This window comes from Typopeltis vanoorti, chromosome 14 (genome assembly GCF_054136105.1).
Source record: "Typopeltis vanoorti isolate ZY-2024b chromosome 14, IOZ_Tvanoo_1.0, whole genome shotgun sequence".
NCBI lineage: Eukaryota > Metazoa > Arthropoda > Arachnida > Uropygi > Thelyphonidae > Typopeltis > Typopeltis vanoorti.
The window spans coordinates 54,669,632-54,689,457 of NC_143562.1; the positions used below are offsets into that span (position 1 = coordinate 54,669,632).

At 34.4% G+C, this 19,826-nt stretch overlaps 1 protein-coding gene across 3 annotated transcripts in view; it reads left to right on the forward strand.

The window, feature by feature from the left end:
* bsk (mitogen-activated protein kinase dJNK) overlaps window positions 1-19,826 on the forward strand; it is a 462,799-nt gene that overhangs the window by 184,934 nt on the left and 258,039 nt on the right. For all 3 annotated transcript variants that reach the window (XM_090404432.1, XM_090404431.1, XM_090404430.1), the window contains exon 3: window positions 3,345-3,474. In XM_090404432.1, the coding sequence (XP_090260558.1) occupies window positions 3,345-3,474 (130 nt within the window). The remainder of the gene's footprint in view (window positions 1-3,344; window positions 3,475-19,826) is intronic.

Below are 19,826 nucleotides of genomic sequence, written 5' to 3' on the forward strand. Positions count from 1 at the left end.
TAGGCCGGTAGAGATAGCGCGGCCATGAAGACATGCATATGATTGATGCAGTATTAACAGAAGATCATGCGACTCAAGGACAAAGACAAGCTGACGATTGTAGAGTTGATATGCTGATTCTCTTCAACTTAATTCCAAAATACTTGCAACTGCCATAACAACATTCACTATGTATTTCTTAAAGGTTTAAACTTTTTTCGTGTATGAGGTATATGCGAAACTTTTAAATTTCTTTTTTTGTAAAGTTTGACAAGCTTAGAAGATTGCTTGGATCAGTGCCATGGCATGTACAACTGCAAGGGCTGGACGTCGATAGAGCATGGGAAGTGGGCAAGGAGCATTTACAGGAGGTTATGGCTGATACCTAGGATCCGAATAGTAAAACAAGTAGGGGTTAAATGGATGAATAACACCATTAAGCTTGAGCTGCAAAAAAAGAAACAACTGTGGAGGGAATTTAAAGAAAGGGGTGACCTGCAGGCACACGAATGATATAAAGTGTAGGCCAGAAGGGTAACGAGTGTGGTAAAAACAGCAAAAGCCGATTATGAAAAGAAACTAGCTATGCAAGCAAAAGAGAATCCAAACAGTTCTTTCAGTATGCTGCAAGCAAGAAAAAAACTGTACATGGCAAAATGATTTTAAGGAATGACGATGGTAAGGAGGTCACTGAACCAGTCGATATAGTGGAATTACTGAGCTCGCACTTTGCAAAAGTATATCATCCAGGTGGTGACATTGAAAAAATGAAGGAACCATTAGTTTATATGGGAATTGTGATGAATGAAGTGGGGGTGAATAGTCTATTACAGAACCTTAATGTGAATACATCTGTGGGATTGGATGGTATACCGGCATGGGTCTTTCGTGAAGCGGCTAAGGAATTATCAGTGCCCTTGACCATGTTGTTTAATCTGAGTCTCGGGTCTAGTTTAGTCCTGAAGGCGTGGAAAGAGGGAGAAAATAGTTTCACTGCATAAAGGAGGATCCAAGACTATGGTGGCAAATTACCGACCGATCAGCATATCAGGAGTCGTTGTCAAGGTCTTGGAGAAAGTAGTCAAGGGAAAAATACAGGAATGGATTGATGAAAATGAGATACTGTACAAGGGACAGCATGGCTTTGTGAAGGGTAGATCATGCCTCAGTAACTTGCTCAAGTTTTATAACAAGGTGACGGCAGAACTGGATAAGGGAAATGGGTTTACAGTGATACTGCTGGACCTGGCAAAAGCGTTTGACAGGATACCACATGGAATTCTAATCCGTAAACTACAACATATGGGAATGGATATAGGGTTGGGGAGATGGATAGGTGGGTGGTTGATGGAGAGATATCAAAGAGTAGTTTATTCAGGAGTAGAGTCCAAAAGACGGCCTGTGACTAGTGGTGTGCCACGAGGATCTGTTCTTGGACCACTGCTGTTTAATTTGTTCATTAATGATATAGGAAAGGATCTGAGAGGAACAGTTCATTTGTTTGCAGATGATGCAAAGTTGGGTAGGGCAATAGTGAATGCAGATGATGTCAAAATTTTGCAAGATGATTCGGATAGATTGGAGGTCTGGGCTAAGGAGATTGGATGTCAATTTAATGTGGCAAAATGTAAGGTTATAGATCTTGGGGTGAAAAGATTAGCAGCAGTTTACTACATTGGTGGAACTGTACTCCAGGAAATTGATGAGGTACGAGATTTAGGAGTGTTGGTGGATAAGGAGTTGAAGTTTAGGGGGCACATTGCAAAAGTGGCCAAATCAGCTCATCAAATCACTTGGTTACTGAAGAATACTTTGACAAGCAGGTTATTGTTCTTCTGTATCGAGCCTTGATAAGAACCCAATTCGACTGCTGTGCTCAGATTTGGTCACCTAGGTTTCTTCTTGATGGGGAGGAGGTTGAGAGGATCCAGAGGAGAGTGACCAAGATGATAGCAGGTCTGTGGAATGAACCTTATGAGAATAGGTTGAGGATTTGCGGGTTGCAAAAATTGGTTGATAGGCGGAGGAGGGGAGATATGATTGAGACATTCAAATTGCTAAAGGGAATCTATAGGATTAATTCAGAGGATATTTTTGAGATCAGGACTGGTGGTGGGAATACTAGGGGACACCTATGGAAGCTGGGAAAGAGTGTGGTTAGCAGGGGTGTTAGAGCTGGGTTCTTTACTTTTAGAGTGGTAAATGAGTGGAATAAGCTGCCAGAGTCTGTTGTGGGTGCTATGACAGTGAGCAAGTTCAAGGCAAGGTATGATAGATACTATGAGAATGTCAAATAGTTGTGTGGACATGATGTTTAGGGCCTCCCTCGATGAGTCTAAGGACTCCCTGGAGTAGCTCGAAATAATAATAATAATAATAAAGTAAAATCAAAGGTGCGAGATATATGTGAGGGCAAGTTATATTCGAGTAAATATGGTAATAAGACAATTGATGTGAAGTCAGCAGCCTTTATATACAAGTAGCCCAGTCATGAAGTTACTTCACTTGGTAACTTTGTTTGCTTACACTTGGATAAAGGATGAAACCAAGAATATAGTTTCTTGGCATCTTTAATTTATAGTATAACCAAGTGAAAAAAACTTTCAAAATAAGAACTGAGGTTGATTTAAATTACTTTACTCTCTAATTGTTACAACTTGATCTCATTTGTAGAATAATAAATAGCCATGGCTTTCATTTTTATTCTCCTTGGGAAGACATTCCAACAGTTTCTATTAGTTTATATCAGATTTTAATGGTATTACTACACCACAGAACTAATTTATAAAGGGATATTTATTAACTGACTTGTGTGTGTGTGTCACTGGGTTTCAAATAGAACTTCCCACTAGCAGAATCAAAGCATTGTAAAAAAAATGATAATATAACATTTTGTTGTATAAGAGAAATATTATTTACTATTGAGGAGCTCCGATATCTTTATGGATCTAGCTTTCCACTGAATGAGACCTTAATAAAAATTTGTAAAGTCTGGGAGTGACTCCTTTTATAATCTGAAACATAGAAATGTTTTTTTTTTATGGGATACATAGCATGCAATGAAGTCAGCTGCTCTTATTTGACAAGTGACTAGTTATGAAGATACTTCATGTGCAGACATTTGTTTGCTAACACTGAGGTAAAATATGAATGAAAACAAGCACATAATTTTTTTTATTCGTATTAAAACATCTGTTCTGTTAGTGTGGTTCAAAGCTAATTACTACAGCATTTCCGATTAACTTGGCATTTAGTACATTTTATAGTTTGATTGCATTCTTGTTAGTATTTCATGATTGTATTTCTGAAACATTATACTGTTTTAGTTTTCATTGATGATTTTTCTTTCTTTCTTTCTTTTTTAGTGCTGCTTACGATACTGTTACAAGACAAAATGTCGCAATAAAAAAGCTTAGTAGGCCTTTTCAGAATGTAACTCATGCTAAACGAGCCTATAGGGAGTTTAAGCTGATGAAGTTGGTAAATCATAAAAATGTAAGTTTGAAAATATGTGTGTGCATATAATATGTATAATAACACTTTAAACATACAGTAAGCACACTGGAAAAGTATGATGCTCATTCAGAAAGTATTAAGACTGACTTTGTTTCTCCAGTTCATTCCTCCATCCTATTTGCATGCATTTTGACATCTCTCTTATACAACATGGAAACAGTCTATATTCAACCTATTCCAAAAGCAAAAAATCAAATAAATAAAAATTACTACATTATTGTCCTATACTTTAGCATCTTTAAAATAATGGAAAGAAGGTTCGGTAATCATTTCTTCATACAGAGATCCACCATTTAATCATTATAGTGCTTCACAGTATAAACAACACCAAGAAAAAGTATGATTAATTTATTGAACTTATTAATATTTTGCTGGTTTTCTACCGCATCTTCAGAGTTCAAATTACCACTGTGACAAGCACACAGCACTCTGTAGCACTGTAGAAACAATTCAAATTGTAATAACTGAAAACCAGTGGCTGCCTGTGAAGTTTTAAGTGGGGGTGCTGCCTATACAAAATAAATAAATTTATTTATTAATAAATTGGTTACTAATTAGGAAAAAAAAGAATTTTTTAAAAATTATTTTGTATAGGCAGCACCCCCACTTAAAACTTCATGGGCCGCCACTGCTGAAAACATACTAATGTCATAACATGACACACTCTGTGGAGAAGTGAAACATGCTCCCCAAATAACAGAAATATCCATTCTGAATTTTTTTTTTTTTTTTTTTTTTTTTTTTTTTTTTTTTTAAATCTTAAGGAGGATGGGGATGTATGTGGAAAATGGTCAATTATTGCATGTAAATCCTGTATCAGCCTATAAAATGAGATGCCATAATCTTTGTTGTTAATATTGCCTAATTATGGCTAAATGACATTGCGTTTTGTTTTGTTCTCAGAAAACATTATTGAGGATATTACTTTAATGAAACAGTAATTTCATAAAATAATCACAAAAGTATTTATTCAAAAGATAGTTTTCTTCTAACTTAAGTCTTGGTTATTGTTTATTTTATTAATTCTATTTATTGCCTCACAGAATGCTTAGTTTCCTTGTATGGTCTTTTGATTTACAGAAAACATACCATAACATTTATAATAATGTATAATGTTATATACAGGACTTGCAGCTAAGTTCATCTCCCCCCCCCTCCCATTTCTAAAAATTACACATTACAAATTGAAACAAACAGTTTTGAAACAAATTATGTATTACTAAGTTTTTTATGTAACATGCAACTAAAGCAATATTGATTACTTTCAATGTTCAGTTGGTAAAACAACAAGGAAATAATATTGTACACTTTCTTTTGAAAAAAAAATAGAAATAAAGAACATTGTAAATAAAATTGCCAGTCTAGTTGGCTGAGTGGTTAGTGTACCTGCTCTCCAACCAACAGGCTGTGGGTTTGAATCCCGCCATGGACATGGGTGTTTGTAATTGTCTTTGGGTGGATAGATGAATTTCATCACCTGGTATATGAGACCACTGCCCCACTTATTGGGAGACATTAAGTGGCTGGACCAAGCAGTTCTGTGTTTGGTCTCTAGAGCAGGGTTTCCAGACTATGTAAAAAATACAAAAAAAAATATAAAAAATTTGATATAAATAGGGAAAAAAAAATCCTTAGCTCGCTCACAGTACAAAATATACTACTGGTTTGCAAATAATCTTTTGTGGGTGAGAGCAACATAAAAGAGGAAAATAAATTCTGCAATGATTGCTCAAGGATTATTTCTGAACTAGAAATTTTTTTCCTTACTCAGCAACAAACATATTTTTCTTACTCAGGCTTTTCTTGTAGTACAAAGAAGAAATTACTGCACATTAACTGTTATTGATATGTCGATTTTTTGAAGTAGTTATACTTTTACTACTATTTTACACTAAATATGTATAAGTATATACTGCCCAAGTGATTCATGTTTTCAGTTGTGAACTGTTTTGAAAATAAATTTGTTTGAAATATCTCAAGTTTGAATAGGTGGGTAACCTTAAAAAAAAACCTTCAAAAAAAAAAAAAGTTGAACACCTATGTAACACATCTACACTTTTTTTTAAAAAAATTCATAACACTCTTTCTTTCCAAGATAATTTTAATAGATAATTTATAATTTTTTTTGATAATAACACTGAAGCTATGATTATTATAAATTAAGAAATTATCATCATCATCAAATTCCTGACATGTACCCTCAAGGGGTGTACAGGATATGATAGTACTACATGAAAAATTTACATCATTACTAACTTCCTATCTACAATTTTTCTCCAAATCAGTCTGTTACTTGTCAAAACTCCAACATTATCGGATCTTATATTTCTATCGTCTAAGGCCCTTTGTACCTTATAAATCCACCTATATCTTGGTCTTCCTCTAAGTCGTTTTCCTGGCAGCAAACACTTGTTTTGCTAATCTTTCCTTGCCCATTCTGTTTAAGTGACCATACCATCTGAGATTAGCTCTGCTGACGCATTCCTGACAATGTCAAGTTCTTTACTAATATCCTCGTTTTTAATATGATATTGCCATTGATGCCATCTGTTCATGCCTCTAATCTTTCTCAGGACTCTCATATCTGCAGTCTCTAGTCTGTGGTCAAGTGTTTTACTTTTGACCCAGCTCACAGATCCATAAGTTAAAACTGCTTTGAACACTGTCTTGTATACAGCTAATTTAGTGTTCCGACTAATTTCTCTCTTATTCTATATGAATTTATTCAATTGACTTCCTATCATACCAGCTTTGTTGATTCTGTTGTTTATTTCCATATTTAATACGCCATCTTCACTAAAAATCATGCCTAAGTAGCTGAAATGTTTTACTTGTTCCACAGGTTTTCCATTCACAACACAGTTGACATTTTCAACGATTCTACCTATTTTCATTGTCTTTGTCTTTTTATTGCTGACCTTCATACCATATCTATTATAACAGTTATTCAATTTAGGCAGGGAATCTTGCAAACTTGTAGCAGATTTATTTAGAAGTATAACATCATCCCCATGAAGCAAAGATCTGACATTAACATCTCCAATTCTGATATCATGTTTAATACCACTTTCCTTCATAATGTGATCCATATAGATAATGAATAACAGAGGGGATAATGTACATGCTTGACTCACACCAGATTTAACATTAAACCATCTTCCTGTACTTCCTTCAATTCTAACTGCCGACTTACAACTCAAATAAAGACTAAATATTGCTTGATATAATGCCCCATTGACACCATATAACTGTAGCATATTGAATAGCTTCTCTCTTGGCACCTTGTCATATGCCTTTTCCAGATCGACAAAACTTAAATACAGATCTTTGTTATATTCCTATGCTTTCTCGACTATTTGTCGTATAGTGAAGATCTGATCCTGACAGCTTCTATTTGACCTGAATCCAGCTTGTTCTTCACCAAGCTTTTCTTCCACAATTCTTCTCAACGATTTCTCAAGTATACTTGCATAGATCTTGTCAGGAACACTCAGTAGGGAAACACCTCTGTAATTCTCACATTCAGTTTTATTTCCCTTTTTATATATGGGTACTATTAGAGCTCTACTCCAATCATCGGGAATTCGTCCCTCTGTCCAGGCTCTCTGAACTATGCAGTGCAACCACTGTAAGACTTTTATACCACCATACTTCAGCATTTCTGGTTGAATATCATCTATTCCTGCTGCCTTTCCATATTTCAAGCCTTTGATGGCTTTTTCTACTTCTAGTATGGATATGTATTCCTGACTGCATGCCTGGTCAGTGTTTTTTACCACTGTGCTGTCATCACTGCTTGTTTCATTTAGCAGTTTTTCGAAGTAATTACTCCATACTTCAAGGATATCTTTTTCTCCCGTTTTCATGTCACCTTTATATTCATCTCTAACTCCTTTTACAGCACTCTTTCCTCTGTTTTTAAGCTTCTTCAACAACCTCCAGAATATTTTACCACCTTCTTGATATTTATTTTCTATGTTCTTGCAAAAATCCTCCCATGACGTTTGTTTAGCTAGTTTTTTACACATTTATTTAGTTTTACACAAGTATTTAGCTTTCTTACATTTGTCTCTATATTCTCTAAGAGCAAAAGCTGACTTATTTGCCAGGAACTTTTGATATGCTTTCTTCTTTTGCTTCACTGCCTCTAACTTCCTGTGTCTACCATGGAGTTCTGATTTTTCTATCCTTGCAGACAACCTCACCACATGCCTCTCTGGCTGAATCAATGAGGGTTTTCTTCAAGACTTGCCACTGAATCTCCAAGGTTTGGTTCCTGTTCTCAAACTTTTTCATTTTTTCTTCAATAATCTTTGTGTGTTTTAGTCTACAGTTCATATCTGAGAGCTGTTCAACTTTTATTCTCTTTAAAAATTTCTTACATGTTATTCTTTTCAGTATGAAATTCAGTTTTATCCTGCTCAAGACTAAATAGTGATTGCTTCCAGTTTCAAATCCTCTGTACATGCTGGTGTCATGCACCAGGGAGAAAACATCACTGTCAACAATAACATAGTCAATGAGACTTTCCTTATTCCTTGCCTCTTCTTTCCATGTGAATTTGTGCACATTTTTATGTTGGAACATGGTGTTAGTAATAACCAGTCCATGTCCTGAACAGAAATCAAACAGGTATTTGCCATTATTATTAGCTTTGCTCTTTTCTCCAAATTTTCCCAAAATATTTTTGTATATCTGACAATCATTTCCTACTCTGCTATTCAGATCCCCAACAAGGACCAACTTTTCCTTTTTCATTGTGTCAGTTGTTTTTTCTAAAGCATCGATAAATTCCTCCACTTCTACCTTAGTAGAACCTTCTGTGGGACCATAGGCACAAATCAGTCTCATTGTCCATTAATAAGTTCCCCATTCTCATATTTACCCACATCACTCTACTTGAGACTGCCTGCCATTCAAGAAGATTAGCCTCGTATTTTGTGTTGAATACTATGGCTACTCCTTCTTTTCCTTGATTGTCATTGCCTGAATATAACATTTTGTATTTATTGCTCAGAAAGATCTCACTAGTTTTTGTTTTTTTTTGTTTCAGTCACCCCTATTATGTCGATCTGGTGCTTATCTAATTCCTCAGCTAGCTCCATTTCTTTGCCATTCAGGCTTCTTATGTTGATGGTACCGATCTTTAACTCTGGTGATGTTGAGTAGGGGGTGTACTTTCAGATTTGTTCCAGTAGCTAACTTTTCGCTGTTCGCCCTGGTTCCCTGCGAAAACAGTGGGGGCCTTGTGTAACCGGGCGACGCCCCAGCTGGCATGAAATTTTGTCATGTTGTACCATCATTTTGTATATTGGTTTAGGCCAATAAGAATACAATTTGGTCGGCTAAATCCCAAATTAAGAAATTATTTTGGCAATTAAATCTGATTCAACCTGAAATACAAAAAAACTGAAATATTAATACTTCTGTTGAGGATCTCGCTAAGCAATAAAAGAGAGGAGAATGCATCAAAACATTGCTTATATATATAAGCAATGTTTTGGTTATGTATATACAATGCAGTGCTGGGGCTCTTTAGTGTGACTTGGATGTGTTCTTTCTTTTCTTGTTCAATAGCAGTGCATGAGTAATCTAAGCTTTTAGCCTTTCCTTGGGCAGAAAGGATTATTATCTAGTATTTCTAAGACAGCTTATTTCAAAAATGGCAACCAGCAGCAGTAGAAGTAGCAATATTTGGATCTTTCTGTTTTGTAGCATAAATATAAACAATTTTTATATGATGAAAATATAGAATGTATGTGTAAAATTAAAATTATTTCAGCAAATAGCTGAACAACTGATGGAAAGAAGTTGTGGCTGAAATAGATTGTAAACAAATAGTTCAGTTTTAGAAATACCTACTTCAACAGACACAACAGTATTATTATCTTATTTCTTTTGTTGAAGCAGTAAAATAAAGTAGTAGATTTTGAATTCTGTCTGTGGACGCTTTCAAACCAGTGGAAAATTAAACAAAATAGTTTATCATTCAGTTCCTGGAGTGGGTGTTGTTGGGGGTGCATTTATAGAATATAGATTATACAATTTAATTCAAAAACTCCAATATATTTCATCCAGTGTTCATGGAATACTGGGTAGACAGACCAGTAACTGCATTCAAAACATGAATCATAAGAATGAGTTGAATTGAATACTGTTAAAAAATGAGAAATTCTGGATATGGTATGAGAGATGACAGAGGAGCAAGGCTAATAGAATTTGCAGGTTGGGTGGGTGGGGGGGGGTGCTGTACAACATGAATTCTTTCTTCAAGATTAAAACAAATAGGAAGTGGACATGGAAAAATCCAAATGGTAAAACTAGTGTAATTGACTTCATTCTCAGCAACAAGAAAAATGTTATCTGTACCTTCAACATTGGAAGGGACCATCATATGGTATGCAGTAAGGTTCAAATAAATTTCTAAAAAGAAATTAGAAAAATGTTTCGAAGATCAAAGCAACAGATGTACACAAACTCAACAGTAAAAAGATATATTTGAACATGAACTAAACAACAGCTTTAAAAATCTTAATATACATGACAGTGCTAATCCATCAGAAATTAATGATATTATTATCCAAAACCTTTTGCAATGCTTACTTGAAATAGTTGGGTACTACAGAACCCGAGACAAAATTTCTGAAGAAACAAAACAGTTTATAAAGAAATGAAACGAGCTGATAACTCGCAGAACAAAATTGAATACACTGAAATATGCAAATTGTACATTGTGCAAAATGATCAGAAACTTATCAAGGAAGAAATAAAGTTAATTGCAAACTCATGTAACAAACAATTGAAGACAAAAATGCTGCCTTAAAAAAAAAAAAAAAGACCAAACAATTAATGAATAGCATTAAACAAATAGATGCAGCCAAATGAGATAGAAATGTAACCAGAGATAGATATACTATAATAAAAAGAACTGAAAATTTTACTCAATATTATATGAAAATAATGAAGAAGAAAAAGAAAACTATGAAATAATTGAAGTGCCACAAATTCTACCAGAAGATGTTATGTGGAGAATCCAAAGATGGAGTCACAACTGAACTTCTGAAAACAGATGGGGAAATGATTCACAATATCTTGGCGAAACGTTTTACCCTATATCTGAAAAATGATTTGCTAAGAGCATGGAAAAAAGCTACCCTTATTCTGATATGCAAAAAAAAGTGAAGTAGAAGACTTTGACCCATCAGTCTATTATATTGTCAAAGGCAAGATTGGAAGAAAAGGGTTCTTTTTGTGAGAAATAATGCAGAGTGTTTATCTAGCATAGAAATGTACAAATATTTGCAGATTGCAGTGATTTGTGCATTGCAAGGTTTTTGTCAAATGAAGAGGCAAAGGTGTAATGTGATGTTATCGATAACACTGTGTACTGGATTGGCTGTCAGCTGGAATAAATCATTGTATATTAGACTATAGAGCCATCCACCATTGTTGGAAGTGAATGTCAAATCGGGAAGCTGGGTAACCCAATTGCAGAAATCATGGGACAGACAAAATGATGGGAGTTTAGTTAATAGGCTTAATGGTAAACCCTATCAAAATCTTTGGTGATATCAAGGGCAACTACTTGAAATTTGCCAAATTTTTCCATGGTATTTGTCCAGGTATAGATAACATAAGTAGATTTCCTGTTGATCGACAGTGACAGGATCCATACTTGTGTTTATTAGTTGAGAGCCTTTAGGGGTTATTTATTGATGGTTCTTTGCATTACATAAGAAAGCTGAGGCAAGGGAAATTAGGCAGTAGTTTAAAGATTAAGATTTGTCATGTCTTAGAAATAGGATGCATATGGATTAATTTCCACACCAAAGGATAGATACCAGTGGAATAAGAGAGTGTAAGAAGGTGATAATAAAGAGTCAACTCTGGAGTACAGACCTTTAGAACAACAGGCAGACTGGTCCACTCACTCATGGTTGCACGAGGAAAAAATCTAGCTCTTATCCCTACTGCACACAAACTTTATGAATTTTCCCCTTGTCCTCTCCACACCTTCCATATAATGAAAAATTTTATCAACCAAAACAGCCGCCCATTCAAGCCAAAAACCCTCTCAGAAGTTTATAGACTTCTGTCATATCACCCCCTCTTTCTCCTGTCTACCAGTGTCTGTAGCATTCTAAATTGATCTAATATACATTCCATAATCCCAATATCATCTTTGCAGGCCTTTTCACAGCCTCTTTATTCCTTCGGAGTCATGCAAACCAAATAAGTACAAGTGTGGTTCTATCAAGGCTTTAAAGTGGAAAAATGACTTTCATATCTTTACATGTCAATGTTCATTTGAGCATTGCAATTATCCTTCAAGTTGTATTCACAATTTTAGCTGTGTGATTCTTAAACTTCAACTTCCTATCTACATTAACTCCAAGATCTCTAGCCTTGTCAGTTATTATTCCAAGCATAATCTTGCTAATATATGTTGTTGGATATCACGAGGCCAAAGTTCATAACTTTGTACTTAAAACATTGATAGTCACTATTGTCTGCCCACACTTCCAGCCTTTTCATATCACCCCAGATGCTACTAAATATCAGTAGCATCTGTGAATTACCTGATCTATGAAATAGCCATTCCCTTTATCCGACTCGACTGTAACATAAAATATGAGCAAACTACCAAGCAACTGCTTCCCTTTAGTAAACCCATGCTGTTTCTTGCAGAGCATACAATGTCTGTCAGCCCATTTTTGTATATGGGTTCTTACTATCTTCTCTAAACAAGTTGGTAGTTAGATATATCACCTTTTTACAACAGAATTATCATACATTCTTCCCATTCCCAGTTTATCTTTCCTGAACTGAGACACAAGTTATACAAATATATCTGGTACCTAGCCAGTTCAGCTGAACATTTCTTTAGCACACATACTGATATCTCCATTTGGCTGTGTTGCTGAATTGATATCCAGGTTATACAATAGCTCTTGAACCTCATTCTGATGCACCTTTATCTCTCATCCAGTCTAGTAGTGGTCGCAGCATTGTGCATCATTGCATACATTTGATTGATCTTAGCGAAGTGAGCACTCATTATTTGAACAATCTCATCTGCATCTGATACAAGGGTATTGTCTGCATTTGCTAAAGTTATTCTTCAACATTCATTTTTTCTTTTACTTGCAGTATAGCAATAAAATTCTTTTGGGTTGCCTTTTACCTGCAATTTCTTTTCATATTCTGATTTAGTTTTCCTGTACAATACACGTAATTTTTCCATACTCTGCTTTATATACTTTGTAACTCCTCTCACTCTTATTCTCATTATATTCATTCCATGTCATCTTCTTTTTATGGATCTCTTCCTATTTGTTCTTCAAAGCTTCCCATTCAGTGACTGATACTGGGGACCAAAGGTAGTGTTCTCCTGAGTTTGTCATAATTTGCATCTTTCTGGTTCAGCATGTAATATATCCTAATTGGAATATCCATATAGTCGGCTACTTCCCAGACAGTATGGCATGATCACTGTGACCAACTGGTAGCAAATCAATCATATTTTTAACTGAAACACCTTCTAACTCTATGATGGAATCTAAACACTTATGTTCTTGGGTTGCTTCTTTCACATGCTGCTTGAGAATGTTCTCTTAACAGCATGAACTGTTAACACCCCCAATCAGTCATTACATCTATAGACGTCTAGCAAAATCTAGATACGATTCTGTAACACCTATTAAATAACATGGATAAGAAGTGCAATTGGCCTCACTATTTCATTCACCAAGGCCAGTAGAGTGGTTAAGAGAACATTGTTATCCTTCATTCTTATCATGAGTTCTCTGCTACTCAATGACGAATTTAAGTTGACTGTAATAATTACTTGTTTTATACCCATCAGAGTAATTTGGCAATTTCTTTTTCCCCCAGCAACTGATCCTCTAGGTCTGTAGCAACACCCTCACCATATATCTCATCCTGTTGTTCTCCACTTCACATCAGGTAGCCCCAAACTCACTGCTACATGAGACATTATTGCTATTATTAATTTCATAAGTTTCTACCCTAAGTGTACTCAAGTCATCTTATATCATTAGTAGTACCCCCCCTCCCTCTTCTGTCCATTTTGCCATTCTTAAAAGTACTATACTCTTTACACTCAATTCCAGTTACCACATATGACGTTGAGAACTAGGTTTTGCTACTGTGAACAATTTTAGGCCACGGCATATTGATCATAGCAACAGACTCAACAACTTTGTTTCTAAATACTCTTGGCATTTGTGTATAAACACAAAAAGTTACCTCCTCACTTTTTCATAGACTTTCATATGCAATCTGCTTGGCTCATTGAACAACTAAGGATCTCCTTGATCCTTTCTGTTACCAGACACACTCAAAATGCCTGAAAACAAAGTGTCATCCATCCCTTCAGCAGATTCATAACTAAGCTCATTAACATTCTATAAATTAAAGATGCTAATAAATTATATTCTTGGTTTAATCCTTTATCCAAGTGTAAGCAAACAAAGTTTGCGTGTGAAGTAACTTCACGACTGGTCAACTCATATATAGAGGCTAATGACTTCACATCATTTGCCTTAGTATCTCATAATTCAAACTCATATCCTTACAGATATGTATAATGCTGTGCATTATGGGAAGGATCACTAGCCAGACCATTTTTGACCCTTATTGTGGTTTCATCGGTGGTAGCCAGATCCAGAAGTGACAACAAAGTTGAAGTAATGCATTATACATGTCCATACGAATATGTGCTTTACATTATGTGATACTAAGGCAAGTGATGCAAAGTCATTAGCTTCTATATATGAGTTGACCAGTCGTGAAGTTACTTCACTCACAAACTTTGTTTGTTTACACTTGGATAAAGGATTAAACCAAGAATATAATTTCATGGCATCTTTAATTTATAGTCCTGATTATTTTAGTAATAAACTGTGACATTTTTTGGCTACTTGTAGATGGAAATATGAATTCTGGATTACTTCAACCTTGGTATCACTTCTGGGTTTGGCTTCCACTGATGAGATCTCAATAAAGGTCGAAACCTATCTGGGTAGTGACCCTTCCTGTAATGCATAGTATTATGCATGTCTGTAAGGATATGTGCTTTCATTATGGGATACTAAGACAAGTGATGTGAAGTCATTAGCCTCTATATATGAGTTGCCCAGTTGTGAAGTTACTTCACATGCAAAGTTTGTTTGCTTACACTTGGATAAGGGAGTAAACCAAGAATATAATTTATTGGCAGCTTTAATTTATAGTATAACCAAGTGGAAAAACTCTCATTACATTCTTATCACTATTATGTCTGTACTCCCTAGATGAACTTACACACACACATTCTCTGCATTCCTCCCAAGATGATTTAGTTTCCCTGACTGCATTGTTTCCAATAAATTTTTCTAGGCACTTGATGTAAAATCCTTACAAGTGTAGTCATTCCTCTTGTGTAGGTCTTTTCTGTGGTCAAACTCAATTCACACATCCAAATCTCCTCACTCATTTTTTCTACATAGCTCATGCATTGAATAATTTGCTATTATAGCCCTCCTTTTTAACTCATTAAGTAATAAACTAACCATTTTTTTGCTTTTCTTTCTCATTTCTTCCATCAAGCCTTTAATATCCTCTCTCATACTAAATTTATCATTATTTAAATCATTAGTTCCAACAAGCACTATCATCGCTTTTCTTTTCTGTTTCTCTCTCACATTCTCTCTTGCTCCCATTTGATGTAGTGACTCTGTTAAGTGCAAATTTAATTATTAAATCAGCATACCATATGACTTTTTTTCTTACATTATAATTGACTTACCATTTTATCGTTATTCATTGATAACTTATGAATCGTGCTTTCCCTCCTTATTGTTCTTTTTTTTTCTTCTTTTCCTTAGTAAATTCTCATAAACATTTCTTTGCTTTGTCTAACTACTTAGTTGATTTTTGAATAATTCCGTTTAATCTGGAAATTTCATATGTTAATTTTTCTTCATTATGTAATCAGTATAACACTTTTTGTTCCTAGGTACCATGTTATTATTATCCTTAGCTTTTGATGCTGCTCTGTTGTTCTGCCAGATTTTTGTCACCATTTTTAAAAATCTTAATTTTACATTATCTCTTAGAGTATATTAGCAAATGTACTAAATACAATAAAATCAGTAAAAATACATTAAACTCTTTCACCTTCTACTCTTTTTATAATCCATTCTGCATTAACCTGATGAAATCCCTTTACTAACAGTAAATATCTATCTTATCATCTCTTTTCTGCTTATCTACCAGAATAAAGGAATATAAATCTGCAATTTATATTCCTTTATTCTCTCTCTATAACCAAAATTACAGAGTCCAGATAATGCCTTGGCCACTTACCTCTGGACCTTCTCCAATGTTTTCACATCATAGTGGAAATTAGGTGACCAAATCTGAGCAAAGCAGTTCATGTGTGACAGATGCTTTATAAATTGGCTCAGTGACTGTCTTTTCCCTATTTGTCAATGAACTTCTTATCATAGCAGTAGTGCTATGTGCAGTTTTTGCAACACTTGCAGTGTGCCCTCTAAAATTCACTCCGCTGTCAACTACATCCTCAGATCTTGAATCTCATTTCCATGAAACCCTGAAGCACATTTCCATCACTATAGTACACAGCCTTTATATCTCTGTGTCTTATAGTGCAATACCTTGCACTTTTTAATATGAAAACTAAGCCAACTCATCCAAGCTAAAAATCTATCCAAATCTTTCTAAAGGGAATTCACATCAGCAATACATGCTCCTTATAATTCTCCCCAACTTTATATCATTAGCAGACAACTTGAAGATCCCCAGTCAGTCCATCTGAAATATAATTTACAAATAAGCTAAACAACAGTGGCCCAACAACAGATCCTTGGATACACCACTGGTTACCTTTTTTTTTTTTAAGATGCTGCTCAATATAACTTACTGGTATCATTCAGAGAGCTGATTTTTCAATCCATCTAACCTCTCCATTATCTGTTCTCATCCTCTGCAGCTTGTACACCAGCCTCATGAGGTAGTTGTCAAATACTTATGCTTAATCTAATAATATCACTGTATATGAGTCTCACTTATTTAATTCAGGACAGCCTTACTTATTTAATAAAAGGACAACCTAAGCAAAATAAAAAATGGCAAATCAGCAGGAGAAGATGGGATAAACTCTGACCTGTATAATTTTGCTGGAAAAAAATTTCATCAGAGGTTATTAACATTTTTTAATAAAATATATACAAATTGACAGATACCAATAGAATGGAATATAAGTATAGTAATACCTATATTTAAAAAAGGGGATAAAACAAAACCTGCTAATTACAGAGGTATTAGTTTATTGAATACATTCTACAAAATTTGCATTAAGTATTCTACATTAGTAGAATACTTAATGAAAAATTGAAAATGTACAGTGAAAAAATGTTATTAAAATGTCAAAATTGATTTAGAAAAGGACACTCTACAATGGATGCAGCTTTTTGTTTAAAACTATTTATAGAAAAAAAGAAGAGAATTTAATTTAAAAACTCATCTTTTGTTTATAGATTATGAAAAAGCATTTGACAAAGTAAAAAGATATATACTGTTTGATATATTACAAAGAATAAATATACCTAATATTCTACTACATGCAATATTGAATATATACAAATATAATGAAATAAAAATAAATAAATATCTGAAAAACAATCTATAAACCAAGAACTAAGACAGGGATATCCTTTGTCTCCAACACTTTTCGATATTTATATTAATGAAATATTTATTAATACAGTGGAACACCTTAAACAATCCAGGTATAGAAATTTCCCAGAATAACAAAATAAATATGCTGTTATTTGCAGATGATCAGGTAATAATATCAGATAAGGAAGACAATTTACAAAAAGCAGTATATAATTTAAACGCTATAATAGAACAGTTTGGAATGAAAATATCCATAGATAAAACAATGGCATTTTGTAGACAAACTCCAGTTAGAAGTAAAATAGTTATTAATAATAAAATAATAGAACAGATAAATACTTTCAGTTATTTTTATTATTATTATTATTATCTGAGACCTCCAGGAGTCAAGGACTCATCAAAGGAAGCTGGAAATTCCCCAACCCAGCTATCATACCTTCCCTTCACTAGATGCACTCACTACCCCTAAGGGCAAAAGATTCTTGACTGAGAACAACCTTAACTTACATGGATGCCCCCGTGTTCTCTCCTTGCCTTCTATATAACGAAAAATTTCATAATTTGAAATGCTATAACACCCATTCAAAATTTTATTGACCTCTATCATATCACCCTTCTTTCTCCTGTTAATCAGAGTCTGCAATCCACATACTCTCAATCTATTCTCATAATCTAAATTCCATAATCCAGATATAATCTTTGTAACTCTTCTTTGCACCCTTTCCACAGCTTCTTTATTAATCCGGAAGACCAAATCTGTGCACAATAATCCAGGTGTGGTCTTATCAAAGCCTTATAAAGAGGCAAAATTACTTTCTTATCCTTACATGTCAGGGTTTGCTTCAACATAGCAATTATCCTCTGAGTTGTATTTGCAACTTTTGCTATGTGACCTTTGAACTTTAAATTCTTATCCACCAATACACCAAGATTCCTTGCCTCTTCAGTTTCTTGTAGCATAATCCTGTTAATATAATGTGTGCTGGAACTCTAATCATGCCAAAGTGCATAACTTTACACTTACTAACATTAAACTGACAGTCATTTTCATTTGCCCAGATTTCCAGTCTATTTTGTAATTGCTGAATATCAGTAGCATCCCTGATTGCCCTGCCTATCTTTGCATCATCAGCAAACAATTGCAAATCGGATGATAGACCCTGCTTGATGTCATTAATGCATAGATTGAACAATAATGGCCCAAGGACTGAACCCTGAGGTACACCACTGGTTACCTTAAATCTGGTAGATTCACACCCACTGTATACCACTTTTTGACATTTGTCTGTCAATCCCCTGATCCAAGTCAATAGATTATATTCCAATTCCATGTTCTCCAGTTTATGCAACAGCCTATTGTGTGGTATCCTATCAAATGCCTTAGAAAAAATCCAACATTATCATAGTGTATCCATTCCCTTTATCCAACTCTTGGATGTGAAATAATCATATAAAGGAGAAAATGACATAAAATTAAAAAATTCAAATTTTTACAGATTATAGGCCTGATAAATAGAACACTCAATCCAAATATAGTATAAAAAGAAACATGCTTGAAAATATGCAGTACTTTAGCAGTGCCCACATTATTATATAGTAGTGAAATTTGGGCAATAAACAAAGAATAAAAACAAGTGAAATGAGATTTATGAGAACTGCAAAATACACATTATTAGACCAAAATTGGAACAAAAATATTTTAGAAGAACTGAAAACAAAATCAATAGAAGAAAAACTAAACAATTATAAACAAAAATGGATGGAACATGTAAATTGAATGGCCAATGCTCGATATCCTAAACAAATAATAAAATATAAACCAATTGGAAAGAGAATGCTGGGTAGACCTCAAAAAAGGATACTAGATGGATAATGAGACTGGGACAGATCAATATGGTCTATATCTGTAATTAGTGTTATGATGATGATGACTTATAAAATGTAAGTAGATGCTAAAACAAGACCTACCCTTTACAAACCCATGTTGACCATCATAAAGAAATTTATGTTTATGAACCTAATCCTGTATTCTGTTGTTCCCTTCCTCACTAACCTCTTTGATACCTTGACTACAAGTGCAGATATATAGACTGTTCTGTAATTTGAAACTTGTCTTATAACCATGCTTGTGGGGTGGTACTATCTTGTCTTCTTTCCACTCCTTCAGACTCTTTCCCGTTGCTAGGCTTTCATTAAATAACCAGGTCAAACACAGCTAACTCTTTTGCACATTCCTTAAAAATATATGGGGATATGTCATACATTCCCACAGCCTTATTAACATTAAGCCAGTAAACACCTGCTACATGATTCTTTCATCTCTTATTCCCCCTAATATTTGCATCCCTTCTACTTATTGCAGAGCATCATTTATACCAGTATGATACACATTGATAAAGTGTTCATCATATAACTCCACCACATCCCTTGCAATGGTAATTCTGCTATCATAACTATTCCCCACTGTTTCCCTTCGATAATTATTTTTCCTCCTACTTGTCATAATCAGAAGAATTGTCATTGGCTTGCACGTCTATATCCTCTCATACTTCATGATTTCTTTGAATGATAAATGCACGTAAACACAAGAAAGATATTTAATTAACCTAATATTTTGGTCTGGAAAT